The sequence below is a fragment of the Rhizoctonia solani genome, chromosome 8, assembly GCF_016906535.1.
Source record: "Rhizoctonia solani chromosome 8, complete sequence".
NCBI classification, from domain to species: domain Eukaryota; kingdom Fungi; phylum Basidiomycota; class Agaricomycetes; order Cantharellales; family Ceratobasidiaceae; genus Rhizoctonia; species Rhizoctonia solani.
This window is the reverse complement of record NC_057377.1, coordinates 122,949-150,921: the sequence shown is the minus strand read 5'-3', so window position 1 is coordinate 150,921 and position 27,973 is coordinate 122,949. Positions and strand designations below refer to the sequence as shown.

Here is a 27,973-nt window from a genome sequence, read left to right as displayed (position 1 = left end):
AAAATTATGTCATGCTGATTAAGGTCATGACATTACCCCCTCTTCAAGCTCCAACTGCGTCAGGGTGTTCCTTGTGAAATTCTTCTAGAGCTTCTTGTGCATTTCCCACATTGTCAACCGGTTCCCAGGAGTTGCTTCCCTCATCGTATCCTTTCCATTTCACTAGATACCATAACTTCCTTGCCTTTCCTTGTCCCTTCCATTTGCTATCCAGGATTTTCTCTACTTCATACTCCTCTTCTCCTTCTTCTGTGATGATAGGTGCAGGTTGAGGAGGATCTCGTCCATGAGGGTTGGGATGGAATTTTGTTAGAAGATTAATATGAAAAACGGGGTGTATGCGCATTGTGTGAGGTAGTTGCAATTTATATGCGTGTGATCCAATTTTTTCAATCACAAGATAGGGGCCTAGTTTCTTATGACTAAGTTTGATGGATGGTCTGTTGGTGGTTATATTTTGGTGACTCAACCAGACCTTGTCCCCTACTTGAATTTCTTCTTCTTCCCTATGGCGTTGATCATAGAAGTGTTTCATTCTTTCCTGTGATAATGACAATGTGGCCTTGACTTCATCGTAGCCTTTTTCTAGGAATTCCGCATGCTCATCTGCGTTGGGAACTGATTCGTCTGATTTTTGTCCTACAGAGAAACAAGGATTCAACCCATAACAGATCTGAAATGGAGATTTGCCCGTAGAGGTTTGTTTCAGGTTATTAAGGGCAAACTCAGCCAGGGGTAGTAGTGATACCCAATCAGATTGTTGGTGGTTTCCAAACATGCGGATGAAGATTTCAGCTTCCCTTTGTATTTGTTCTGTTTGTCCATCCGTTTGTGGATGGTAGGCCGTAGAGTAGGTTGGTTTGATATCCAGCCTTTTGTACAAATGTTGAATAAACTTGGCATTAAATGTGGGGCCTCTGTCTGAAACCGTGCTTCTGGGGAGACCATGTAATTTCCATATATAGGTGATGAATAAGTTGGCAATATCAATGGCGGATGCTGTGGACTGAGTAGGGATGAAATGGACCATTTTTGAAAATCAATCAATCACTGTTAGGATCGCGTCGAAGCCTTCTGAGGTTGGTAATCCTACGATCATGTCATATGCTATGTCTTCCCAAGGTTGTTCCGGAATTTGTAAGGGTTTTAGTAGACCTGTAGGTACTTGGTTTGTGGGTTTTGATCTAATGCAGGTTTCGCAGTGGCTGACGTAAGAATTGACAAATTTTTTCATGGACGGCCAATAGTAACTCCTTGAAACAAGTTCTAGTGTTCTTGCTTGTCCTGGGTGTCCTGCGGCTAACGCATCATGCCTAGATTCTAGAACAAGGTTCCTAATGGTGTTGTCTCTAGGTACAAAGATCTTTCCCTGATGCCATAACAGTCCTTCTTTTAACTCCCAATCTGTGACCTTTTCTTTGTTCTGAAGCTTATGTAAAATTTCCTTAAGGCGGTCGTCCTTGTAGATTGCTTCACCAATTAAGTCATTGATTTCCTGATCTGGAGTAATTGATGAAATAAAAAGTTCCGGTTTTAGGAGAACCTGGTTCTCTACCCCCCCTTCAAGGGGTACCAGATCATAGCGCCGTGAAAGTATGTCCGCCTTCTTATTCTGTGCCCCAGGCCTATAGATGATTTGGAAATTATAATCGACTAAGAAGTTTGCCCATCTGATTTGTTGTTTATTTAGGGACTGTGATGTGGAGAAGTACTCCAAGTTCTTATGATCCGTCAGAACTTGGACCGGTAACTCTGACCCTTCTAACAAATGACGCCATTCCTTGAATGCCCTAATAACGGCTAGCAATTCCTTGTCAAAAATGTTGTAATTTTTTTCAGCTGGGGATAAGGATTTGGATAGATAGGCTACCGGTGCTAATTTCCCTTCTGAATTGTGTTGGGATAATATAGCTCCAGTGGCGTAATCCGACGCATTGCATTCCACATAAAATTGTCTTGTGGTATCCGGTTGTAATAGTAAAGGTGCTGACGTAAGACATTTTTTGAGACTGTCAAAAGAGTGCTGTTCTGTTGATTCCCACTTCCAAGGGTTGTCTTTCTTGAGTAGATTGTACAAAGGTCGCGCCATATTGCCAAAGTTGGGGATGAATCGTCTATAAAAATTCACAAATCCTAAGAATTCCTGAATATTTTTGACATTCCTAGGTGTCGACCAATTCATTGCATCCGTGACTTTTGACTGGTCAACTTCTATGCCAGACTCCGATATGATGAACCCTAGGTAATCAATTTTCTTGACGTGGAAATGACATTTTTCAATGTTACAGAAGAGATTATTGTCCTGTAGTCTCTTCAGTACTTCTTGCACGTGGGCCTCGTGATCTTTTTTGTTCAAAGAAAATACTAAAATGTTGTCTAAGTAGATAATGACATAGACGTCCAGAAGGTCTTGGAATATTTCATTCATCATGTCTTGAAAGACCGCCGGTGCATTTGTTAATCCAAAGGGCATAACCAAGTATTCAAATAATCCGTACTTTGTCTTGAAAGCTGTTTTCCACTCGTCACCTTCTCTGATTCTGACTAAATTGTATCCTGCCTTAAGGTCAAATTTACTAAAGATTTTTGCGCCTTGTAGTTTCTCAATAAGATTCTGTGGCAGGGGTAACGGGTACACATTTTTCTTGGTCATGCTATTTAAGCGCCGGTAGTCCACGCACATGCGCAATTTACCATTCTTTTTCTTAACGAATAAGATTGGAGAAGCCATAGGCGACTTTGAGGGTCGAATCAGTCCTGCCTTGAGTTGCTTTTTGAGAGTTTCCCTGAGTTCCGCATCCTCCCTTGGACCTAGGCTATAAATGGGACCATGTTGGGGTTTTGCATCAGGGAGTAATTCAATGGCGATATCATAAGGACGGTGAGGTGGTAACTTTGACAATTCTTCCTCCGAAAATACTCTAGCAAATTCTTGATAAGGGGTAGGGATTTCTTCTACTGCATTAAGTTCTAAAACAGCAGGCGTGGCTAGGCAATTGTTGGAACAATATAAGGAATTGAAAACAAGTGTATGTTTTTCCCACAAGATTTGGGGGTTGTGCTTTTTTAACCACAACATTCCTAAAACTAATTGATGATTGCCAATATTGGAAATGTGGCATTCTAGTTCTTCGGTGTGGTTGCCAATAGTACATTTGAACCAAGTAAAGTGAGTAATCTGGCCAGAATCAATTTCTCGGCCATCAATAACGCGCAGTTTTTTAGGAATTGGGTGTATATAAGTTGGGAGTTGGTAGGTTTCTACTAAAAGAGGGTGGATAAAACAGGACATTGCTCCAGAGTCGATCATGGCTTTTCCTTGGAAAGGTTTAGCCAGAAAACTTGATTTTTGGGATTTAGGAGTATCACACGGGTTTGCAGTAAATGACGCATATATTTGAGATGAGTTACATAGAGAGAATATTTCTAGGTTGTCGTTTACATGATGCAAATCCGCTAACATACAGCCAAGTGCCTTACTCCTTAATTGGCCTTGGCTTTCCCTTTTCCCAACTCCTCCTCGTCAGACACTACTTCAATCCGATTCTCCTCTTTAGGCCTTTCCCAAGACCATTCTACGTTGGCCACATGGCCTGACATGGGCTTAGATGGGCAATTGCGCGCAAAATGACCCTTACCACCGCATACATGGCAAGTAAGATTGGCAAACCCTCTTCCATCGAGATCCATGGGGCCTGGACCTTTGGAACTTGAGGCTAGGACCGGAGTAGGGGCAATGATGGGTTTGACAGGGGCAGCCGCGGCAGGACGCTTGTCTTTTTTGAGGGAGGGGAACGGAATCATTGTGTCTTTAGATTCGCCATTCCACCTAACGTTCGGCATATTACCGGAGGTTGTGCGTACAATTGAAGTGATGGCGCCCTTTTTAGCGCGGCAAGTGGTGGGGTCAATCATATAAACATTATCTCCCACATTGAGGCGAGTGCGAGTAGGGCTGGAAATGGGAGTGGATTGGGAGGTACTGTTGGAAGGGACCCGAGTAGTAGAGGAAGGAACAGATGGATGAGATAAACGAGTAGATTCAATATGGTTCGCTATTTCCTCTGCCTTGTCATATACTTGTTGGGCTGTGGCACAACGCCATTGGAACATAGTCGATAGCATTATATCCTTGATTTCATTCTTAAGGCCATCATAATATTTATCGCGCAAGGTCTCATCACTATAGCCCAGAGAGACGGAGTATTGTTGGAATTCACGAGTGTATTCCTGGACCGAACCCTTCTGACGCAAGTTGTTCCATTTCTGTCGATATTTTTCATCCCAATTTGTATCCACATAATGCTTAGTGAATTCAGCCCAAAATGTATCGACGTCTTCCAAAAGGGGCACTGCCTCTCCCCTGAACACCTTCCTTTCCTTGTATGGGCGAACCCAATCCTCGGCTGCTCCCTCAAAGTATGATGTAACCCACAGAATTTTTTCCTCATGAGAACGATTTGCTCCTTTTGCCCTGATATAAGCCTGACAAGCAATGATAAAATTAAGGGCGTCTTCTTTTTTACCATTGAACTTATTAGGCTTGGCAAATTTTAAATCAGAATTCAAAGAGATGGGAGCAGGTGGAGGATTGGTGGCAGTGGCAGTGACAGGAGGAGGAGGTGGAGGTGGAGCTGTGGAACGAGTGAGGGACATGTGATTTAGCTGATCTTGCACAGCTTGGATGGACGCAGCGGCTCCTTGGATCTGATTGGAGTAAAAAATATGTTGGTTTTGCGACTGATCACAATGTTCCTCCAATTCTGCCCTTAGTAGGGCTAATTGATCTCCTTGGGCTTTGTAAGCCCCTTGCAACTGTGAAAATTCTTTTTTTAGGATAATCATATTTTGAGCTACCATATCCAGAAGTTCACAATCTGACATCTGATCAAACGACATAGGGGAGTATACATGAGGCGGCACAGCCGCAGGAGCAGGAGTATGGGTTCGAGAGGATGGGGCAGACCATCCTGATGGAATTTGGGGAGTTACTAGACTAATTTCTCCCATCTCGCCCAAACCAGGCGTTATCATATGAGACTGCAAAGAATTCATATTCCTTGTAGCGGTGAATCCAACCCTTTCTGTCTTGGGTAATGTCCTGGATGGAACAGTGGAAATTGTCCAATTCCAGTTCTTTCTCGACTAGTAATCTGTCTTTTTCCTCAATAAGCCTCTCTTGCTCTTCGATGGTAAGAGCTAGGTCGCGGTTATGAGCTTTGAGGTTTGAGATCAGATTTTTTTGTTCTTGAAGATCGGCCTTGTAGATATTGTTGAGGCGCTTGGCAAAAGACTTGTGATGTTTAATGTGGGCAATAGTTTGGAGTAGCCCTGGTTCTTCAATGCAAGCAATGTGTTCTTCAAGATTGTTGATACGACCCACTAATATATGGTCAATATTGTTGAGGGTTTTTTTGAGATAGAGGTATTGGGTGACGACAGAATAAGGCCAGAAGATGATGAAGAGGACAAGGTCTAGAAAATCGAACACTAGGATGCGTTCCCGATGCAAATTGGTACTTGATCAGATAGACAAACGGGTTTATAGCGCTAAAATACTAACTGTTTGCTTTCCTACTAGCGTTAGACTATCCTTATATTGATATCAACAGCTGTGTACAAGCGTGATTAACAATCAGGTTTTTAGTAAGCAGAAGGTTGGCTGACTAACAGCGTATGGCTAAAGGTGCGGACACCCTGGTATGCGGACAATTGCTAGCAAGGGGCTATCCCGCGGCTTTACTGCCACTCGTATTCCTGTCTTTGACTATTACACAGGGGCTACAATGTGATGACTTTTCAAGCTTTGGTGCTTATCCAAGCGTAGGTCTTGTTTGTCGACAGGAATACAAGAAAGACTTGACCTAGTGTCACGACTAAGCTCGGACCTATGATACAAGTAGGTTTAGAGTCCGTGGCCCTATCACCAATGGACTATGAAACAAGAGGGGCGACAAGGGCCCAGGGGGTGTGGTTTAAGGTAGAGGGCAACAAAGGCCTGGTGAGTGATGCTTAAGTAAAGTGCACTGTGCTCAACAAGGGAGCAGGGCAATGGGTAGGTAAGACTTAGGATGAATTGACAAAGAGGTCAAGTCTTGCTGTTCTAGCGGCAACTTGACCTAGCTTATATACAAGAGAGAAGCCACATCAAAAACAACATTACAAAACAATGAGTCAATTACAATTTCACATCATATATCAAATATGTCACGTGATCTTGATGAGTCATAAATATATACCAAGAAAGGAAACTGTCTCAGAAAAAAGGTAGAAAATAGTAGAAAATTATGTCATGCCAATTAAGGTCATGACACTCTTGTATCAAAATTTGTAACATATCTAGTAATAAAATGTCACCCCTCTTCACCATTTTGATCACACCAGAGAAAAAAGCGGAATCACTAGAAGTCCTGATAGACTCAGGCGCCACCTCATCTTTTCTCCACCCCTGTACCGCGGAAGCACTCTGCCTCCCTCTCATAGATCTTCCTTCACCCCGCACCATTACTATGCTTGATGGGTCAAGCCCCCAGGCTGGCAAAATTTGGAAAAAGGCTAATCTAACCTTCTCCTTCAATGGCAAACGTATGACTGAGACCTTCTTAATTTGCAACACAGGGTCCCACGCCACCATCTTGGGATTGAAATGGTTAGACAACCATAATCCAGAGATTGATTGGAATCAACGCACCCTCTCCTTTCCCCACGCGCCACCAGAACATGTAGCCATTGCCAAAGAGGAGGAAGCTGATCAAAACCTGCTTGAAGGAGTCCCTACCAAATACCATCAATACGCCAAGGTATTTGGAGAGGAAGAGTTCAATAAGCTTCCCCTGCACCGGCACTACAACATTGGGATTGAGCTGACAGAAGAAGGCCCCTTGAATTCTCCATTATATAGCATGACTGACACCAAATCCGCCACACTCAAAGATTGGCTCAGGGACAAGCTCAAGGCAGGCAAGATCCGCCCCAGTAAATCTTTGATCAGCTCCCCCGTAATGTTTATACCCAAAAAGGATGGTTCCCGCCGTTTAGTTGTTGATTATTGCCGCCTTAACAACCGCACCAAGAAGAACATTTACCTGCTTCCCCGTCCAGACAACCTCATGGCCCAGCTCCACAGTGCCAAGATCTTTACTAAGCTGGACTTACGCTGGGGTTACAACAACGTACGGGTAAAGGAAGGTGACAAATGGAAGACCGCGTTCCAAACTAAGTATGGCCTCTACAAATCCCTGGTTATGACCTTTGGCTTAAAAAACGCCCCGGCTGCCTTTCAGCATTTCATGAACAAACTATTCAAGGATTTGCTGGATGTATGCATCATTATTTACCTTGACAACATCCTGATATACTCTAAGGACAATGCATCACATACACAACAGGTTCATGAGGTCCTGAAATGACTAATGGAGAACCAACTGTTCTGCAAGGTGTCTAAGTGCACGTTTCACGTCACTTCTGTGGAATACCTGGGGATCATTGTCTCAGATAAGGGTTTCAGCCTGGATAAACTCAAAATCCAGGTGGTACAAGAATGGCCGGTACCTACTAAGGTTAAAGAAGTCCAATTGTTTCTAGGGTTTGCCAACTTCCTTTGTTGCTTTGTTGCCAACTTCAGCCACATGGCTAGGCTGTTACATAACCTGGTCAAGAAAGACACGCCATGGGGGTGGAATACCAAGGAACAAGAAGCCTTCCAAGGACTAAAGGATGCCATCACCAACGCCCTGGTCCTTTGCCATGCTGATCCAGCCAAACCCTACTTCCTGGAAACAGATGCTTCCAGCGCAGCCTTAGGTTCCATACTCAGCCAATGACAGGAAGACGGCCGCTTGCATCCCCTAGGGTTCCTATCAGAATCCTTCAAAGGTGCCAAACAGAACTACAACACCCACAATAAGGAACTCCTTGCAATCATACGCTCCTTTGAGTACTGGCGGATCTTCTTAGAAGGAACCAAGCACCCAATCACCGTGTTTACCAATCACCGCAACTTGGAATACTGGAAGGAATCCCGCACATTCAACCAACGCCACGCACAATGGCACCTGCTCCTTGCCAGGTATAACTTCCAAATCGTATACAGGCCAGGAAAACAATTGGGGAAACCAGATGCCCTGTCACAACAATTGGATCACGCAGACATTCCTCCAAAACCCCAGTCTATGTTGCCAGACCCAGTATTTGCCAACGTTGCCTTAGTTACGCTGGAGAAAGAGCTACAACGCCAGATTGAGTCATCCCTGGACCAAGACAAATTGCTGGAGGAAATCCTCCTGTTCCTACAAAACAAGTCCAAGGCACCACCCTCCATTAAACGCGCATTTAAAGATTACAAAATGGAGGCTGGCCTATTGTTTTACCAAGGACAAATTGTAGTACCAGATGTAGGGACCCTAAGGACAGACCTACTTTGGATCTTCCACAACAGCCCATTGGCGGGCCACCCAGGCAGACAGCGGACTTTAGAGTTGGTATCCAGGAACTACTACTGGCCTGGCATCCGTGCTGACACGTACTGGCACATTGACTCATGCAAAACCTGCCAACAGATCCAGAAACCCAAGTACGCGTCCATCCCACCTCAACCTCTGGAACTCCCATCACGCCCTTGGCAACATGTATTGTACAATATGATAGTAGACCTGCCAAAGGACGGGAGCAACAACTCTATACTAGTCATTGTGGACAGCTTTACCAAATATGTCATCCTGGTAGAATGTTCCAAGAAGCTCAAAGCCCCAGAACTGGCAGACCTATTCCTACGCCACGTATGGAAACGTTATGGCATGCCTGAGAAGACAGTATTGGATTGAGGACGGGTTTTCAATAATAAATTCCTGAAAGCTCTGTACCAACGCCTGGGGATAGACCCCCACTTCTCCTTGGCCTACCACCCCCAAAGCAGTGGACAGACAGAGCACGTGAATCCCACGGTTGAACATTTCTTAAGGGCTTACTCAGGAACAAATCAGAAGGACTGGGTCAAATGGTTACCAATGGCGGAGTTTGCCTACAACAACGCAGTACATAGTTCAACAGGCAAAACCCCATTCAAAGCACTATACGGCTGGGAACCTTCCTTGACCCCAAGCAACGTACCAACAGATGTCCCTGAGGCAGACAACTTGGCAACCCAGATGGAAGCACAATGGCAGGAAATAGAGGCTGCGCTCCGGCAATCAAAGATACGCATGGTAGCTGGAGAAACAGGAGAGCCACTTGAGTTTGAAATAGGGGAAGAAGTCTGGCTAGACGCCAGAAATGTGAAATTGAAAACCCTGAGTCCCAAGCTAACCAAACAATGGCTAGGACCCTTCAAAATAACCAAGAAGATCTCTGACCGGGCATACTGCCTAGAACTCCCGCCAACAATGAGGATCCACAATGTCTTCTATGTAGGACTACTGTCCAAAGTCAGGAGGGACAAAAAGCGTAACTTTGAAAGCCGTCCTCCACCAGTCACCATAGATGGAGAGGAAGAGTATGAGGTAGAAGGAATCACGGACGCAGAGGAGAGGGGAGGGAAATGGTTCTTCCAAGTCAAATGGAAGGGATACGGCTTGGAAGAAAATACGTGGGAACCCCAAGAAAACCTGAAAAACGCAGAAAAATTTTTGAAAAAGTACAAAGAAGACATGAAGAAAAAGGCCCTTGGCGCTGCCAAGGCCCTTAGAGGGGGGGCAGTGTTGTAGACACAATTGATACCAGGGAATTTATTCCCATTTTCTTGATTTTAAACAAAGGCAAACGGACAACATTTTCGATCACATGACTTCGGCGCTTAAATCATACGCTAAGCGCCAAGCCACGTCCCCATCCACGCTTACCTCAGCACACGTAGCCACCTCCACCCAATGACATCACAATGACACGTCAGTGACACGTATGCATGAGTAAGGCTGACTGCGGATTGGGGTTCTTATTTGATACAGTATTGCATATAGTTGTATTTGTAATTAGGTAGCTCTGTAATATATAAGGAGGCCAACTGACCATGGTAACACCCAGGTCAATTACCTCTTGTTGCATCCCATAATTGTACAAGGGCCTTACAGCCCAGTAAAGATTACTTAGATACATGCCTTAAGCGTTGTCTTGCCGCACATACGTAGCTTGCCGCCGCCTTAAAGCGCGCGGTCACCGTAGTTAGCTAGTTTGTTGTTGTAGGGTACCTTGTCACTGCCTTAAGCGGTTTTACTGTATTAGCCACACAGCCACAAGCGCCCGCACCCTCAACGTCCTTACAGACGTCTAGGACATATACAAAGTTTTAGATTGAAACTAAGTTTCCTTGTGGAGATACGCATGAGCAAAATTTTTGGGCTGGCTCATTCTTTTTGAGCATTTTCATATTGCACCTGCAACTGCATGCATGCACCCAAAATGACATGCAAAACTGAATAATTTGGATACAAATCTTAGTATTTGGTGTTTCCACCTTTAGCTAAATACACAGCTTGTACTTGATGCGGTAATGAATCATACAAATTGCCAATATATATTGGGGAAATTTGTTTCCATTTGTCCTTCACTATTTTCCATAAATCTTCCTTATTTGAAGTGGGAGGTTGGTGAGTACTCATGCACTCCTTCAGATGCAACCAGATGTTCTCAATTATATTCAAATCCAGGCTTTTTGATGGCCATGGGAGGATGCTTATGCCCCAACTGGTGAGCCAACATTGTGTCAGCCTGGCTGTATGCTTTGGATCTTGGTTGTGCTGGAATATAATGTCAAATGGGGTGATTTTATAGTTTGCAAGGGTTCCAAAGAAGGTATCCCCAAGGATTTCAATGTATCCTGGGGTGTTCAGCTTGCATTGTATAAGGCACAATCACCCAACTCCCTCTTGGGTAATGCACCCCCAAATGAAGATGCCCCTGCCACCATGAGATATTGTCTTTTTGGTGTATCAGGGATTATACAGGGACTCACTAGGTTGCCTCCAGTAATATTGGTCACTGTCAGCCCCAAATAACTTGATTTGGACTTTGTCCAAGAAGACAATGTTGTCCCAGCGTGATTGTGGCCAGAATAATCAACTGTGGGCCCACACGCAACAGGCTTTTCTATGCCAATAAGTGAGCAGGGGTACTTGGCAGCATTTGTATGGCTGTAAACCCAGCTCTTGGAGGTAGCGGCAGAGGGTAGAGGACCCAACAGCAGGGAAGTACTGCCATCTAATATTTGCTGCTGTTGGTACTCTACTCCAAGCTAGGGCCAAAGCAGCAAATCTGACGTTGCTGGGGGTTAATTTTTGTGGGCTCCCAGGAATGGGATTGTGTCAATCAAGTGGGCAGTCAGTAAGTCCATACTTGGCCCAGATACAACCAACAGTAGTGTGAGAGACCTTGGTCAGAGGTTGCAAAAGCTGAACAATAGCCCAATCTGAGTATTTGAGCTTTTTCAGTGCAATTATCTGAGTCTTAGTCTTGGGACTAGTGTATCAAGCCATTTGCGCACTTTTGGCAGGTGTTTGAGCGTAAAAAGGGGTGGTAAATGGCAGTCAATGAGGGAGGACCAAGTAGCTTATATAAAGTGATCAAAAAGAATGAGTCAGCCCAAAAATTTTGCTCACATGTATCTCCACAAGGAGACTTAGTTTCAATCTAAAACTTTGTATATATGTTCTATACTACTGTATCTATGTAATTTACTATTACATTGTAAATGAATTCTCAATTGTGTGGGTGACGTGTGAGCGTCATTGATTTGAGCTCATGTGGCTCAATCTTTTTGGGTGCAAGTGTATATGTGCTCATTTAACCAACTTCACTAAGCTAACTGGACTCCAAGGTCATTGAAGAGATTGGTGCTCCCATGTTTTCTGGAATTAGTTGCAATAGCACTGGGAACACACAATTGGCTTGGGAACTCATTAACCAGATATACCCGTGTATCATTATCCTTCCAGACCCATGCCATCAACTTCATAATGCAATCAACAATATCTGTCAATTAGAGTACTTTAAAGAGGTAAGTGATTCTTCTCCACCATTTCTATGGCTTAATGTAACCTTCTATTAGTTAAAGATCCAGCTCCATGTGGTTTGCTCATATCTCAGTAAATCAACTTTTGCAGCCACACATTTCAACAACTATTGTGTTCAACAGAAGATCACTTGGGGGACAGAAAAGCCAGGGAAAACTTGATTTGCAGGCTGGTATTACTGTGCTGCAAGCATTAGGCAGTGCTTACCTGCTATTGAGTATGTGGTCAACAGGGTTTTAGACCCTGAAAAGATGAAGGTATGCAAGTCTAAGTATATTCTGTTGGTGTGTCTGTTCTCTGACTCCTATCAAATTGTAGAACCATAAGCTTGGATTTGTTAGAAATCTGGAACAGTATGTGTTGGAATATTGTGTATTTGGCATCTATTCTGCATGTACTGTACAGGACTGGAAGAGATCTTCCAAAGACTTCTCCCCATGTACTTAAAATTTTTGTCTGACTTTGAATACATTTTGGCCCCTCTGCGTTGACAACTCTGTGTGTCTTTCAACAGTATGATTGTTTTAAACAACAGTTGGGCCAACTCAAGAAAGTTACTGTACCATTTGCAAAGGCTACCAAGTGCTTAGAGTCTGGACACTCAACTGCAAGCAATGTCTTTCTGTTCAACTTGAGCATTGTGGCATTGCTTTGAAAACTATTCAAAAATAACAAATCAGAACTTGCACTTCCTGTTGATGTTATTGACAGCATTTGTTCCATCTCCAAGTCCCATTACTATGATATGGTCCTTGCAGCCAGGAATGAAGTCTATCTTGCCAGATTCTTCCTTCACCCAAGTATGTTAATTCATTCTATACGTTGGCCAGAAGATTACCAGATTTGATATATTTACAAATAGACTATTGAGACACTGATATCCTTTGGCGCAATAATCTCAATCCACTTTCCACTGGAACTTTGATACTCTGACCAGCCCAGAGATCAGCCCCTGGCAGTGCTGATGATCTCACTAAAGCTTTCCTGTTGTTTATTAAGGTTGCATTATACTTGAAGAAGTTGCTTTTTGTTGAGCTGAATGCTGGGACAATACCAGCTGCAAGAAACTTCCCAAGCACTAGCAAAGGGGTTCATTCTACAATCAATGTGTTCAAATCACAGTTAGCTGCATATGCACATGGTGAATACCCTTTCACCCTTCCCTTGCCAATTGCAGTCGATTTCAGCCCATATAAATTTTGGGGGAAATTATTGAGGGATCCCAACGCTTGCTTTCTTGCAGTAAGTAGCCTATATGATGCCTTTTGGATGCAATCAATATCAGTCTTTACTTAACTACAAACATTTTCAGTATTTAGCTAGGAAACTGTTCTTGCTTATCCCTAATTCCATGGGTGAGGAGCAATCAGTTTCCTGCTTTATGGCCATCAACACCAAAGAGCGCTCCCTTCAAAAGGTTTCAACCCTAGCTCATATGACTCAGATTTGTCAACATTTGATTTGGAAGCGTCAACTTGACAAAAAGGTAAGTGTTCTATATGTCTGTAAGCGCTCTACAGAGCTAAAAATCATCATGTATTACAGGTTCACAAGCCTGTTTTACGGTACTGTGATTTAAGCAAGTCTGTCCTTGAACAGAATCCGCCCAGCGCAGCTGTTTCCCTGGCCCATAATGCTGAAACCCATCTTATCAAGGGGTGGTCAATTGACAATGCTGAAGCCAAAACTACAGATATCTACCAACTCTGGGGGTGGAGAACAACTCTGATGCCAACAATGCTTTGGATGAGGAGTACAAAGACATTCCAGATGCAATTGAACTGGGGGTTATGAACTTGCTAGGCAATGATACAGATTTATACAGTATCAATACTACAAATCCAGCACTCCTGGATCTACTGGCAGATATTCCAACATCTCAAGCAACAGACTCTGTTGTTCTGAAGAAGTCAGAGCCACCCATGTCTAAAAGCTCAAAGGCTTTGGCTAAGAAGGACACCAGCAGTGTGGACCTTGACTCATATTAGATGTATACAGAGATATAACAATATATTACATTTTTATTTCCATCTTTGTTAACAACCTGTGTTAAAAACATCATGTTACAAACATGTGAAAGCTCTCATTCAAAGAGCATATTTCCAACTCTGCCAACAAAGCCAAGGCAGTCATAGCTGGTTTAAACATGCTAGCCAACACACAGCATGGTCTGACCATCAAGCATGCGCGCATCCTATACCTTACCTGTGTCATCCCAATCCTCACAAATGGATCCCCTCTGTGGTTTCTGGGGCGCAGGCAGAAGTCATTGCTTGAACCACTTAGGAAGGTCCAGAACCAAGGATTGAGATGGCTCCTTGGAGCCTTCAAGACCACACCTATCTCCTGTCTTGAACACCTAGCTTCTATCCCACCTTTGCACATCACATGCAAAAAGCTTGTCATGAATTACTTGGCTAAACTAAGAACCATCCCCAAACTGTCTGAGGTTACTAAATGGCTCCCTATATCATGGGACATGCATACACACACCCTTAATAGCAACAGATGCAACAACTCCAAAAGCATACAGTCACCCATCCATTTCATTGCATCACATAGCAACCCACAGATAGAGTTTGTCTCCCCATACCTCAATCACCTGTCAAACCCATCCATACTGTTCCCAGATCAAATCAAAATCAAGGATACCACCAATGGCCTCAAACGCAACATATACTGCAACAAAATCCTATCCAAAATCAGCATACTCAAAGAATGCCATGCCAGCGTTCTTGGCTACTCAGATGGGCATGCAGCAGTGTCCAATGGCATTTGGAAAGTTGGCGTTGGCTACATTATACATGCTGAAAAAAGGACTCTGTTGTTGTTGGTTGGTATTGGACTGCAAGCAAACATCTACAATGCAGAAATGCTGGGCATATTGCTAGCATTCATGAAAGCAAAACAAATAGCTGAAAATCAAGGTTATTGCAAGATTTGTATATACTGCAACAACCAGTCTGCTGTAAAACACTGTGGAAAGTATGGGCACTGGACATAGGCGCTGAGGACCCTTGAGCGCTGACCACCAGCTGAGAAGACGCTTGAGGGCTCTCCAAAGTGCTGTTGTGATTGGCGTCAGCACTCAAGAGCGTCTTGGGTGCGTTCTTGACCTGATCAAAACGCCTTTGACGCTGCCAGATCCCAAGGTCAGTGTCTGGGCGCCTTTCTTATAGAGTAGCAAACAAATCACACAAAATCATACCATGATGTAAATACATAAGAAAATGAAATTAACAAAAACAGCCAACTAGGATAGGTGGAAACGCAAGTGAAAGCTATGCACAATCATTGTTGTCATCTAGAAATTGAGTGCAGATTCCACTTTGATTCCAATCAACTATTGCCCAGCTATTCCTGCATTGTACTTGCCCAATCATGGCTTCAACTGTCTCAAGATGTACCATATGGGGGGTTAGCATGTGTTCATAAGTTACCATGGGAGTATCAGGGTGTGTTGCATCCATTCCATGGGTATTGCATGGCTGAATGAATGCCAATAAATAAGGCTTGCAAGTGCCATTGCTAAATAGCAGTCAGTTGCTGAAGCACAATCAAGCCAGCAGTACTCACCCCTCTGTATACACAACATAGTAAATATCAAGGAGCCAACCATACTGATTTTCACGGACTGGTTGATTGTGCTGGTTCCAGAAAGCGGAATTTGCATTGGGTAGTAATGTGTACTAATTCAAAGGGGAAGGAATGAAACAAGATCTTTACAGTGAAGCCAGAATATATAGTTGCCTTACCTGCACAAATGAATTGTTGCATGCCCCTGGATCACCATCTATCAATTTGGCCATACAAATTCAATCACCATTGCCCAACATGCAAAACCATCCATACCAAACCAGTGAGTTACAGTCAATGCAAGACCAAAGATACTGTGCGTTATTAGACCAATAAACAATACCAAAGTACTTAGTGAGTTGGTTGTATAATGAGTTGGTCATGGCTACCTTCTTAATGACTGGCATTCCAAGAATAAGTGATGGAACTAAGAATTGGTGTTAGTATGAGTCTGGGGAGCATTGTGCCTGGGTTAAACATACATTCAGGATAGATTGTATCTTTTGAGGATATCTCTGTCCTATTGTCAGCCCAACACTTGGGAACGGAAGTGTGCGTAAGCGTGGGAAGGTTGTGAATCATTGAAACTATTTGCATTTGCATACAGCGCTGAATATAGTTGTTGATATTTTTGTACAGTTGAACTCAATTCTTTACAGCAGGTAAAAGGTGGCCACAAAATTGTTCCATTACAAACACCCAGGATGCCCAGAGAGGGCCAGTTTGCCAAATGTAGGATGGGATATGAAGGATTGCGTGGATGGTTAAGGGGCAGACAGGCAGACAATCAGCCAAGTATTGATAGTAATACCTGTAACATAAATGTATACATATAAGTTCAGAATTGTGAGGATGTAATACATACTTCTTGTATTGGGTCACCCAGAGTTTAACCATTTTATCCAAATGTTCAACATCATCAGAAGTGAGCTTGAACTTGAGGCACATTATGACAATCTCATGCAGGAGGAGCATATGCCTATATAAACAGGGGTGTCAGCATTCTGCATCTTGAGTTCAGAACTGCCAAAGGCCAATGTATTGTTACTTGTAATACCAGACAGGCAACCAATCCTTGAGCACAATTGGTGCAATATACTGAATCCAGAACAAATATGCCTCAGCTTTGTACAAGTGTCCGTCTTGAGCAATGTTGGGAAGTGTGCCAACATAGCTGTATGGCATATATTGAATACAGCTAGCGGTTTCCAATCCAATAACTGCAAAAATTGCTGGGAGGAGCTTGTAGTTCCTGGTACCTTGATCCAAACCTTTGAACTTCCCAGTCCAGTGCAGGAGCATATTTGGAACCATATTTTTGAAAAGTAAATGCATGATGTTGTAAGGAGCACAGGAGGCAAGATCAAAGGACTTGAGGAACAAGAATATAGGCTGACTGTTAACTCCATAATGCTGGGCAAGGTTGTTATGTGCTGTCTGTGTATGGGCAGCGTCAAGTTCACCATAATGGGCCAGAAATCCTTTATGCAAGTGCATTGGTAGGTTTTTGCAATCCCACTTGGCTTCAAGACCTGGGTGGGTGAGAGGGAGATAATGAACAGAAACTCTGGGGTAAGAAAAGAGGCATCCCTTGATTTAACAAGTACAGCATGGGGAAAATGCATTGTGTCCTTTCAAGAGTAATAGTTTGCTGACCGCTGGAATATTGCCAAAAATATGGATAAAACAAGCTTGCAAGGAAAATATATATTGCTCTCCTGCAGGTGAGAGCCCAGTGTGCTCTATGCCTTGTTCAAGTTCAAGCAATTCATCCAAGAGTGGGACAAGGAACAAATTGAGATCCTTGCACTGCCATGGTCCAGGAATTACACCAGTGCAAATTACATTATCCAGGCAAGTGCAAATTTTTGGGCTGAGATTATTGTTAATCAGAATGATTGGCCACACAGTTGAGAGCCCCTGTCTTTGTTGCTTGAAGAGTGTGAACCCATTGGTTGATAGGCTTAATGCAATGTCCTCAGGGTTATCAAAAAAATGGTATGGGTTGTTGGGAGCAACTTGTTTTGTGCATAGGGAGCAATAATGAGCGCCATTAAAAACATCCTGAATTATACCAGGTTCATGCTCCTTTTCAACCTCCACACAGTACTGGAGCTTCTTGACCATATCCACATTTTGGAATAGCCCCTGTAGTTGGAGAATGAGAGGGGTGTAGTGGAAAACACAACAAGGCTTGCCACTTGAATTGAGGCAAGGTTCCTTGCAATATGGGCATGAAGTTAGGTCCTTGTGTTTCCCTAGGAAACAGCAGCATGAGTTTATGCAGCAATTGTACACCCGTGTTTCAAGTCCTGACAAAATTCAAAGGTGGCGCCAAGCCATAAACTTGCTGGGAACTCCTAGGTCTCCACAGATTCCCTGGCGTAAGTCCTTGTATGTCTTACATGAAAAATGAGTTTGCAATCAAGCTGCTAGCAAGTTAAATGTATTGAGATCTCTTTGACCCAACAAGCAATCATCTAATATCACAACAAAAGTAAGTTGGGAAAGTACGCAGAAGTACTCTTAGGCAAACATAAATCAATTCATTCCCCTTTGTCAAAAGTTCCATTCAATTCCATCAGATTGCATAGTTCCTGGTCAGTGAATTCCCCTTCAAAATCAGGGTCAAGGTTTTGAGGCTTGCATTGTTCAACAAAATTGGGACCTTGGTTGGGAGAGTCCTTGTTATGGAATGACTAATTTAGACATATGCGCCCCTAATTGCCAATAGTGAATAGTGCGAACTGGGGTAATCATACTTGCTCTATCCAAATATGGGCATGAATATTACTATATTTGGAAACTGGCGGTGCTACAAGACCTTTTATACTTTATTTCCTCATTGCGCTTGCATATATACACGTCTGATTATGCGAAGTGGTCATAATATTATTTCTATGATTTATAGCATTTTTTGTATCATGCATTTATATGTAGGAACGGTACTTATAGACCATAGAACAAGTGCAAGTAAGCATGCAAGCGCCGGCGCTTAGTAATTGCAAATAAGCGCCAAAGGTCGGCGGGGCGCGCCGACGCCGATATCTCGGCGGGAAATAGGCATATTACTATGCGGACAAATACCAATAGGTCGGAGGCTCCGGCATCTCAGCTCCTAAAAAGGAATCGTCTGATTCTGAGCCAAATTGATGGAGATACTAACCATTTAAGTTTCCAGCTTTTTCTATGAGATCCTACCTTGCCTCAAGGTTATTTTTAGCATTCACACTAATGTAATTTAGTCATGTATGCTCTAGAACATTCTGTAAATAGCCTTGAGTCTATCCCACTAGGACTTATTGGGACTAATTGGTCTTTATGTATCAAATAGCTCAGACTGTACCTCTCATGTAACTTCCTCTTTTGTACATCATGTATATAGTTATTTGTTCTCCCTCTGGGGTATATAAACCCCCTGAGGGAGACCCTTTGAATACAACCTTCTTTTCATCCCATTCTTACCCCTTGTATGAACTTGGAGATCTATTGGATCTTCTTTACTTAGTTTAGAGTGTCTTATTTCGCTTTCTTAGCCTCTTAAGCTCACTGAACTTAACCTGTAAGGTATCTCGGCGCATATAGCCTCTAGCAAGGTCCCAACAGATACTGGGTAGCTAGGAAAGGCTCTAGGGCGACCCTGAACCTCTTGAGTAAGTCAGTTGGGAGAGTTTAAGGCCTTGAGAGCGGCATATACACCTTAACTGAGTGCAATCTCAGTCAAATAAATTACCAGCAAATCCAGATAAATTGTAGTAGGTAACTAAGACTCAATACTAACTTTCATACTATAGGTATAAGCATAACCAACCACCTGTATCTGCAGTAATCGCTTGATTACTTGTTAAGTGTAGGGATCACCCTGATTACTAACCTAATTCACCCTTATATAGCTAGTCTATTGCCTTTTATATCCATAGATAACTGATCTATTAATCACTTTATTATATTTTGTACTTAATTACATAGTCCCTAAAACCCTACTCTATAACAGTCCTCTGGAATAGCTTGGTCAATTTCAGAGTTGTTGGGGTCTTCATCCCCTGGCTCAGGCCAGTCTTCAATTGTAACCAGTGGGTTTTGGCAAATTGGAGCAGGGTTATCTATGGCCCATAGGTTAGAAATTTTACCACAAAATATGGCAATTGGACATACTCAAAATCTCATGGGGGTTTGAAACTCATCTGGATCTGACATTGTCATTCCAAGCCAGGTTGACTGAATCTAGTTAAAGAAAAGATATGGTAGATTTATGTGTATGTGGGAAGAATGCCATGAAAAAAAAAAGCAAAGACCGTGTGGTTGCTGAGTGAGCTTGTGTATAACTGGTAGCTATACATACCTAAAAAGGCACCTCTGTTGGCACCCTTGTCTGCCCCAACATCCAGTTCATCCAGTTGTGAGATTATGGTAGAAAGGTCAATGTTTGAGTTACATGGGTTGCCATTATCCAAGTTTCTCTGACTTGCCCTTTCAGGTTGTCTAGTGCCTGTTTTCTTGAGGTGTTGTCTTACTGTTCTGTAGTGAAGTGCTTTTTGGCAACAAGGACATATTTCCTGCCAATTACATGGCATGGTTACACCTAAAGATAACTCAAATGGTTGGCCAACTCAAGTTGATGTGTATGGTGGATCAAGTTATTGTTGTACCAAGTACCCAACAGGTTTGTCAAGGGACATGTTGCAAACAAACTATCCATTTCAAATTCCATCCTACACAAGGGCCAACTGCCCACTTGGCAATGTTTCTTACAAGATGAATCTTCAATACCCCTAATCAGTAAGTATCTGCTTAAACTTGCCAAACATAAATATCAATTTGATACAGATTATTTTGTCTATACCTTTGAATAACCTAGGTCAAAGGTGCTCCTGCATTGGGGGGATTTTTATGGCTCTAAGAGCTTATTAGGGCCTTAGAACTGGGAAAAGCAGTCCCCATTCCCCATGGCTCCTGGAGCATCTAGGAACTGCAGGGAACCAAAGGGCTAAACAAGCCCACATAATTCAAAATTTAGACACACACTCTTGACACATTGGTTTCAAGAGTTTGCAAACCCTGGATCAGTCAGCAACACCTCTGCATTCTAGTCAGCTTTGCAACTCATTGCCATACTGGCTGCACTGCAGTTTGCCAGTGAGTTCCTGGTGAGCATTTGCCAAATAGTCACCCCATGTCTGGTTGACCTTAAACTAATAATATCAATCTTTCTGCATTTACTATTATCTCACATCCACATTGTTGTACACCAACTGTAAGGTTGGGTACTGTTATGGATACAACATTTCCCCAATAATCTGTACTTATTTTATTAATTACACAAGTAATACTACAGTAAGCAAAATGAGATAAAGATGCAAACTAAGGTTTTCAAGGTCCCTCTATCCAATTGCAACCTCTACAAAACCTAAAAGCTTCAGTAATACCCTCAATATGCAATATCTTTTGCATATATGCTGTTTTCTCACTCATTTAAATATATATAAATTCAGCTGAGTAGATAAACAGTAACAAGTAATATTTCTCCTGTTTGTAGTATCTATTATTCAAGATTCTATCTTGTGGCTACACACAGAAATATTCAGGGTCCCCCTTGTTGCATAGGCAAGTGGTCCAGTGCTTAATCAGCGCTTAAGCGCCAACACGCTTAATGCGCCTTTTCTCCATCACCTGGGCATCTCACACTGCCGAACTGCTTGCGCTTAGGTGTGCATGTCTGTGCGCTCCAGAACGCTGGGTTGAACACCCAAAACGGACAAAATTTGGCAGAGTTATGCCCCATTTACTGTAAGTACCCAATGCAGTGGTATCCTACCTTTGGGACTGTTTACTCCAAGGATGAAACACTTAGCCTTGGGACATCTAAGGACCCACACAGGTAAATACTGCCTTGGGGCAAATATTAGGATCTGTTATTGTTTACTATGTACCAAAGTATTGGCTCCCTCAAGTGTTTCAGTTGCCACATGTACCTCCTGTACCCCCTATTGGTATCAATCATGTATATACTTGTTTGTGCGCCTTCTCAGGGTATAAAAGGACCCTGTGAAGACGCTTCTAATGCATCCATTTATCCACTCTTATATATTGACATATACACACAAGCCTTTAACAGCTTATCTGCACATTTACTTTAGTGATTGACTCACTGTAAATAGCATAGGAGGTTATATGGTGCACTAAGACCATAGGCCAGTGCCAACAGACACAGGGTAACCTATTAGTGTGCTTACTGCAACCCTGTACCCCTTGACCATGACAGTTGTTGAGTCCAATATTGAGTATAGTGCAACAATACTGTAAGGATTGTTGTGATTGAGTGATACACTGAGCAGCAAAAGTATTGCAGGTCAGGAGAGGTCAAATGTTAATCTCCATTGCTGAGCAGCCAATCAGTGAATCCAATCCAAATTATACTGACATATGTGGCCATTGTAACACTATGTTTTAGCACAGAATTTTACAAATCCATCAAGAACTAAGGTCACAACCCCACTTTTGCTGTAATGCAACCTGCAAAACTTTTGCAAATTGTGTTATGCATCTTAAAAATCTGCACATAACTGATTATGCAGTTCAGTATAAGTCCTGGTTTTTTGCACACACATTCTCAGTTATATGGGCCATTGCTGGACAGAGTATCAGCTTGTTTCATCCATTAGGGACTGTGTAACAGAACTGTCTTCTCAGGGCCAGTAAAAGAAACTCAAAATTGCAGTTGCATTGCACTCAAGCCACTGTGTGGGCTGGAAATGCTTTGGGGTATTTCAGGTGACTGCTGGTGCCCAGTGAGACAGTTTCCATGACATTCCCACACCTGGGACTGGTAATATAAGAGATTGAAGTGGGTTAGGCTGTATGAGCTGAAAATTGAAATGCCACTCATAAGCCAGAATCCAAGCCAAATGACATATGACTTCTAGCAGTAGTAGACACAGGTCAAGGGTATGCTGAGATTGATTATCTAAGGCAGCAGTGATGTGTACACAAAGATAGCATGCAGTACACAGAGATTGCAGCCAATAGGTGGGGTCTCAAATTGAACATGTTCTAACTCTGAGATTGTGAATTGGAAGAGGTTGAAACTCATACAGTAGAAGGTATCTCTAAGACAGACCTGATGATGAGAAATTGGTTGCTTCCTGATTGATAATCTCAGAGTTAGGACATGTTCAATTTGTGTTGTACACCACTGTAAGGTGGGTACTTGCTAATAGGGCAGGTGCTTAAGGCTGTACTACTACAGAACACTGCTGACTAAGTAAGGCTATCTACTGAGAAAACTGCTTAAGGCAGCATGGGAGTATGTATCTACAATGGTAAGAGGCCTAAGGCCAGTGATGAGCTATACTACTGACAAGTGAAGGGCTGTAAGGCCCAAGTGACTACTGTTAGTAAAAAGGCTTAAGGCCCTGAACTACTGACTGGACTTCTGTAACCTGTCTGATGAGTAGACAAGGTAAAATCAACTTGGTGTCTCCAAGCAATTTTCCTGCTGTATATATACACAAGAATCACTAAATACAGATTGATAAGACATGGGAGAAAGAAGTAAGATACAAAATGAGAAGTGTGCTGCAGACTGCACAGAAGTGTGTTTCTTATCTAGGCACCCTTGGCATGGCATCTTGGCTTGGTAAGTGCCAAGCATCCTAGACATCCTTAAGGGGCATTGAGGCAGCAGGCGCTTGCAGCTGTATGGACTAGCAAGAGAAACTGTGTAAGGTGGTGAGGAGGCTACCTACAACAACCAACTAAGTATCTACAACAACCAAAGCCTTAGGGGCCTTTGGTTGCCTGCAGCTCCTAGATGCTCCAGGAGCCATGGGGGAATGGGGACTGCCTTTCCCAGTTCTAAGGCCCTAATAAGCTCTTAGAGCTGTATAAGTCCCCCCAATCATTTTTCATTGGTTGGGTTGGTGTCATTGATACCATGGTTTGCTAATTTGGTGCTTATGGGTGGACCCTGGTTACTTGTGACTAAACAATTCCCACAATTGTGCATTTGTTAGTTATTGCATTGAAATATTTTTACATATGGGATATAGTGTGTAGCACATGCAGGCATTGAGGCTTGGGTTGAGTTTCCTTCTGGGTCCCAGATCCTGGCAACAGTCAATTGCAGGACAGGTATACTATTAGGTGTCATGACCTTCATTGGCATGACATGATTTTTTACTATTTTTTACCTTTTTTCCGAGATAGTTTCCTTTTTTGGTATATATTTGTGACTCATCAAGATCACGTGACATATTTGATATATGATGTGAAATTGTAAATGACTCACTGCTTTGTATTGTTGTTTTTGATGTGGCTCTTCTCATGTATTTAAACCAGGTCAAGTTGCCGCTATAACAGCAAGACTTGACCTCTTTGTCAATTCATCCTAAGCCTACCTTTATCCATTGCCCAGGCCCCTAGTTGGCCACAAGTGCACTTTACTATAAAACCCTTAACCCAGGCCTTGTTGCCCTCTACCCATACCATACCCCTTGGGCCTTTGTTGCCCCTCTCTGTCTCATAGTCCATTGGTGATAGGGCCACGGACTTTAAGCCCACTTGTATCATAGGTCCGAGCTTAGTCGTGACATTAGGCCAACAGCTCAAATGTAACTGCGTGGTTTGTTTGGTACATTGGTCCAGATGCTTGTTGACAGCTTTCTTTCAGCACAGGGTCTCTCAGCTTGTTTTTGCTTTTACATGTTGGTTTGTTGGTTCCTAGTCTTGTTGAGTTTCACCACAACCTCACAGTATTATTCAACATTGTTATTCATAGCCAGCATGTCCATATTCAATTTACAGACAGCATATACCAACATAATGCAGCAGGCTCAACTGCTCCAACAACAGATTGCCAGTATGTCTTTGCCCAAATATAGTAATCCAAGCATTGCTGTTCACCCAGTTTAAGTCCACATGGCTACAGGTTCACCATCAACAACTTCATCTGTGCTACCAACAACTACTGGAGCCAAGCCACCAAATCAGAACAATTTGGAAATCCAGGCAAATGCTATGACTACTGAGAACAGTAGCAACAGCAACATTGGTACAAATGGCACAAACAGTGCAAATGGTACAAATGGTGCAAACAGGGATGGTAACAACAACCTTATAGATAGTAAGTAACCAAATATACCTTACTTGTACTTGCTCAGGCACACCTCTGTAGCAACTTGCCCAAACTTCAATCTGAATTGGGTGTGCACAAGTCCAGGTAAGAAGGTTGACCTCCCTGCAGTACTTGGGATCACCAAAACAGAGAAAGGGGCTTTTTGGGTATGTTTCTCTTGTCTTACTTGCTCAGAAAATGACACAATGGATTATTCCAGAGGGCATGCAAATGTATTATTGGGGAAAACTTGGATGTCTCCAAATGTATGACAAAACAATTGCCAGGAGCTGTTACAAGGACCATCTCAAAGATTGGGTGCCATCTCTCACTTTGTTTGAGTTCTGAACCTTGCTTCTCTAGCTCAATGAGGAATGGCCCAAGCTCCAAAACACCTCTGACCCAGATTGGCTGTATTGTCAAGTGATTCGGATGGTACTTAAGAGCTCTTCTGACAGTGCTTGTAGGGATAGCAGGACAATTGGGGCATCCAAAAGGGCAAGAAGGGTATGTTAACAACTCATCTACCACTAAAATTATCCTGATGGCACTAATCCAACCCATTGGGATTGCAGACGCAGATGCAGACACAGACACACATGCCCACACCTGCACCCACACCCGTGCCCACACCCACACCCACACCCACACCCACTCCCACTCCCACTCCCACTCCCACTCCCACTCCCACTCCCACTCCCACTCCCACTCCCACTCCCACTCCCACTCCCACTCCCACTCCCACTCCCACTCCCACTCCCACTCCCACTCCCACTCCCACTCCCACTCCCACTCCCACTCCCACACTAAGGCCTACTCCAATGCAGGTGCATGTGCAACCAAGGCCTAGGCTTGACCTTGGGTCTATGCCCATGCCTGCGTCCATGTCCACATCCATGCTCATGCCTGCGCTTTTGCCACTTGAGCCACAGGCAACACATGACCCTGATCCACAATTACTGTTGCAGGCAGCTCTACATTTGTCTGTTGTGGTTGCTGGAACAAGCCTGCAAGGGGCTTCAAGTCAAGACAACGCTATTATATACAATGATTACAACAACTTACCTGATGGAGATGAACATCTTGGGTCCCTTACTTCTATGTGTGCTTCACTGCCCCTGGATATGGTCACCAACCCAAGTTCAGGCTCTACTATCATCTCAACCCCCCCATCCATGGTTTCTAACCTGGTTTCCAATGACTTGCTTCCAGTGATTGGATCCCCAAGCTGGCCAACCCAGGGACATTTGGGCCTGACCGGGGACCTTTTTTCAGCCGCAGAGGTGCATGTCCTGGTCAATATTGACATGTCGTCTCCTCTAGTCACGCCATTTCATGGCCAGAGTTGCAGCTCGGGCGACTCGGAAGACAATTCAGACAGCAACAAGATCTATTTGGGTGAAGATGTAAGCGAAGAGGTCAAAATAATGGTTTTAGCGTTACTAGCAAAGAACAAGGCGCAGAAGAAGGCAAGAAAAGAAAAGAAGAAAGGGAAGCAAGTTGCAACCAAGCCGACACGTTTAGTACAACTACCGGTCACAATTCAAGCGGCGACATTCTGGCTGAAAACGTAACCGATCCCACCAGCGCCATAGACCCCAAGTCAAGGCTCGCTCAACCAACTGGCCCGCAGATCAAGAACACCAAGCGTAAACGGGGAGATGAGCTAATCACCGGGTCAGCGCCATCTATTAGTACCACTAATCAATTGTTGCCCAAGAGGGCCCGAATGGTGCTGGGAGTACGTTTATTCCGTCTACTTAAGGTGAATTGCGCTCACTGTTTATTCAGGCGCGGCTGCCAACAATCCCAGGACGACGCCCCCTCGAAAAGAACCTTGATGCGGTAAGTACGTTGCTTCTGTATCAAGTATTTTACCAATATTAGTTGCAGCCGGATCCAGCCACCTCAACTCCCTTGCGGCAAAGTAGTCGGCTACGTGATAACCCGTGCTTAGCGCCAGCTAGCTACGGTCCAGCTACCGTACATCTGCCAACCACTAAGCTAGCCAAGCTCGATGGGCTAGCCGCGTCAGATATAGCGTCAGCTAACAAGTCCAGTAAGCCTAAGGTATATATCTTTCTGCTACGTGAACGCCCACAAATAAACTAATATCTTTTCTATCAGAATCGGAAGCAAAAGGCCAAGAAGTAGTCAGCATTTACGCATCCATTATGATTGGTCGCAATTCCCTCTAATTTTTTCTTTCTTCATTTCTTTTTCAATTGCGCTAGCCCAAAATATCATTAGTCCATATACAGCGAAATAATGCATATACTATATTGATTGCGAGAAAACTACCTTTGGGACAGCGTCTGATCGGCATCTACCCAATTTCTCAAACGGTTGCTTAGAGCTTAATATACGCGGTGAGCAAGCGTATCATGACGCGGGCCTCAGGCGCTGAAAATCGAGGACGCTAAAAGGGACAAAATCGGCTTGCATCAAGCATTTTAAAATGCTGATTGGAAGCCGCGAATACGCTGTCATGCAGCGTCCAAATGAGCTTGTACAAAGCGCGTCATCGGCTGACGATGGAGGCTGACAGCCAGCATTACTATTACCGACAGTGAAAAACTATAGCCGACCTCTCCAGACACCCGTGCCAATATGCGTCCAGAGTATTTGTTCTTGCCGCCAAGGCATTCATCGAAGGACATCCAGAACGATCTATACACATCACCTAGACGCCCGGGCACAACAGAGTCGAAGGCAACGAAAGAGCGGACCGATTGGCTAACGAAGGAGCTAGAGTGACTCCGATCCCAATATTCAATGGCACAATCACATGGGCGAGAGAACAAGCAGCCCTCAAGACCGTACGTTCATGGAAAAAAGAATGGCGTGAACATTCAGAGTCCAGAATCAACTCGAGATACTACATCCCCCGCCCACCTGCTCTCAAGCTACACCCGATATTCAATACCAGCAACTTAGGCAGGGACCTCAAGTGCCGCCTTGTGCAATACCTCACAGGGCACGGATCCACTACGGAGAATACCACGCTCAATTTCACCATGACGTCGACCCCAGGTGCGCTTGCGGGGAATCGGACGAGACCATCTATCATTTAACCACCTCCTGTCCCGCTACGGCGGGACACAGGGGGATACTTAGTGAGTTTTCCACCAACATTAACGATCCCACACTGTTTGGCTCCCTTGCAGGTCTCCAAGCAGTCGCAAAGTTCATTGCCAGGACGGGCATAGGCAGAAGACGAGGAGGCCCGCAGGCAGCCGCTCAAAAAATGTAGTAGATACGCCCCTAAGGCCGCCATTTCACT

At 43.7% G+C, this 27,973-nt stretch overlaps 8 protein-coding genes across 8 annotated transcripts; 5 read left to right on the top strand and 3 right to left on the bottom strand.

Annotated features, from left to right (window-relative positions):
- Positions 1-43: 43 nt before the first annotated feature.
- Positions 44-3,079, bottom strand: RhiXN_09518 (Retrotransposable element Tf2 protein; the record flags this gene model as incomplete). Its single annotated transcript, XM_043329334.1, has 2 exons — positions 44-1,006; positions 1,052-3,079. 2 exons carry the CDS (start codon positions 3,077-3,079, stop codon positions 44-46), a joined length of 2,991 nt encoding a protein of 996 aa, XP_043182168.1.
- Positions 3,080-3,483: 404 nt separating this feature from the next.
- Positions 3,484-5,034, bottom strand: RhiXN_09517 (Retrotransposon gag protein; the record flags this gene model as incomplete). Its single annotated transcript, XM_043329333.1, has 1 exon — positions 3,484-5,034. One exon carries the CDS (start codon positions 5,032-5,034, stop codon positions 3,484-3,486), a length of 1,551 nt encoding a protein of 516 aa, XP_043182167.1.
- Positions 5,035-6,350: 1,316 nt separating this feature from the next.
- On the top strand, positions 6,351-8,822 carry RhiXN_09516 (Retrotransposable element Tf2 protein; the record flags this gene model as incomplete). Its single annotated transcript, XM_043329332.1, has 3 exons — positions 6,351-7,388; positions 7,437-7,803; positions 7,852-8,822. The coding sequence occupies 3 exons, from the start codon at positions 6,351-6,353 to the stop codon at positions 8,820-8,822; spliced, it is 2,376 nt and encodes a 791-aa protein (XP_043182166.1).
- Positions 8,823-9,005: 183 nt separating this feature from the next.
- On the top strand, positions 9,006-9,701 carry RhiXN_09515 (Retrotransposable element Tf2 protein; the record flags this gene model as incomplete). Its single annotated transcript, XM_043329331.1, has 1 exon — positions 9,006-9,701. One exon carries the CDS (start codon positions 9,006-9,008, stop codon positions 9,699-9,701), a length of 696 nt encoding a protein of 231 aa, XP_043182165.1.
- A 3,046-nt stretch (positions 9,702-12,747) lies between these two features.
- Positions 12,748-13,990, top strand: RhiXN_09514 (uncharacterized protein; the record flags this gene model as incomplete). The annotated part of the gene is made up of 5 exons (XM_043329330.1): positions 12,748-12,802; positions 12,940-13,244; positions 13,315-13,488; positions 13,548-13,567; positions 13,696-13,990. 5 exons carry the CDS (start codon positions 12,748-12,750, stop codon positions 13,988-13,990), a joined length of 849 nt encoding a protein of 282 aa, XP_043182164.1.
- Positions 13,991-14,148: 158 nt separating this feature from the next.
- Positions 14,149-15,006, top strand: RhiXN_09513 (RNA-directed DNA polymerase from mobile element jockey; the record flags this gene model as incomplete). Its single annotated transcript, XM_043329329.1, has 1 exon — positions 14,149-15,006. The coding sequence occupies one exon, from the start codon at positions 14,149-14,151 to the stop codon at positions 15,004-15,006; it is 858 nt and encodes a 285-aa protein (XP_043182163.1).
- A 1,217-nt stretch (positions 15,007-16,223) lies between these two features.
- RhiXN_09512 (uncharacterized protein) lies at positions 16,224-17,075 on the bottom strand (the record flags this gene model as incomplete). Its single annotated transcript, XM_043329328.1, has 3 exons — positions 16,224-16,389; positions 16,444-16,557; positions 16,636-17,075. 3 exons carry the CDS (start codon positions 17,073-17,075, stop codon positions 16,224-16,226), a joined length of 720 nt encoding a protein of 239 aa, XP_043182162.1.
- Positions 17,076-24,359: 7,284 nt separating this feature from the next.
- Positions 24,360-27,764, top strand: RhiXN_09511 (uncharacterized protein; the record flags this gene model as incomplete). Its single annotated transcript, XM_043329327.1, has 9 exons — positions 24,360-24,435; positions 24,505-24,699; positions 24,751-24,857; positions 25,054-25,197; positions 25,266-26,088; positions 26,142-26,431; positions 26,482-26,535; positions 26,584-26,760; positions 27,378-27,764. 9 exons carry the CDS (start codon positions 24,360-24,362, stop codon positions 27,762-27,764), a joined length of 2,253 nt encoding a protein of 750 aa, XP_043182161.1.
- Between the last annotated feature and the right edge of the window lie 209 nt (positions 27,765-27,973).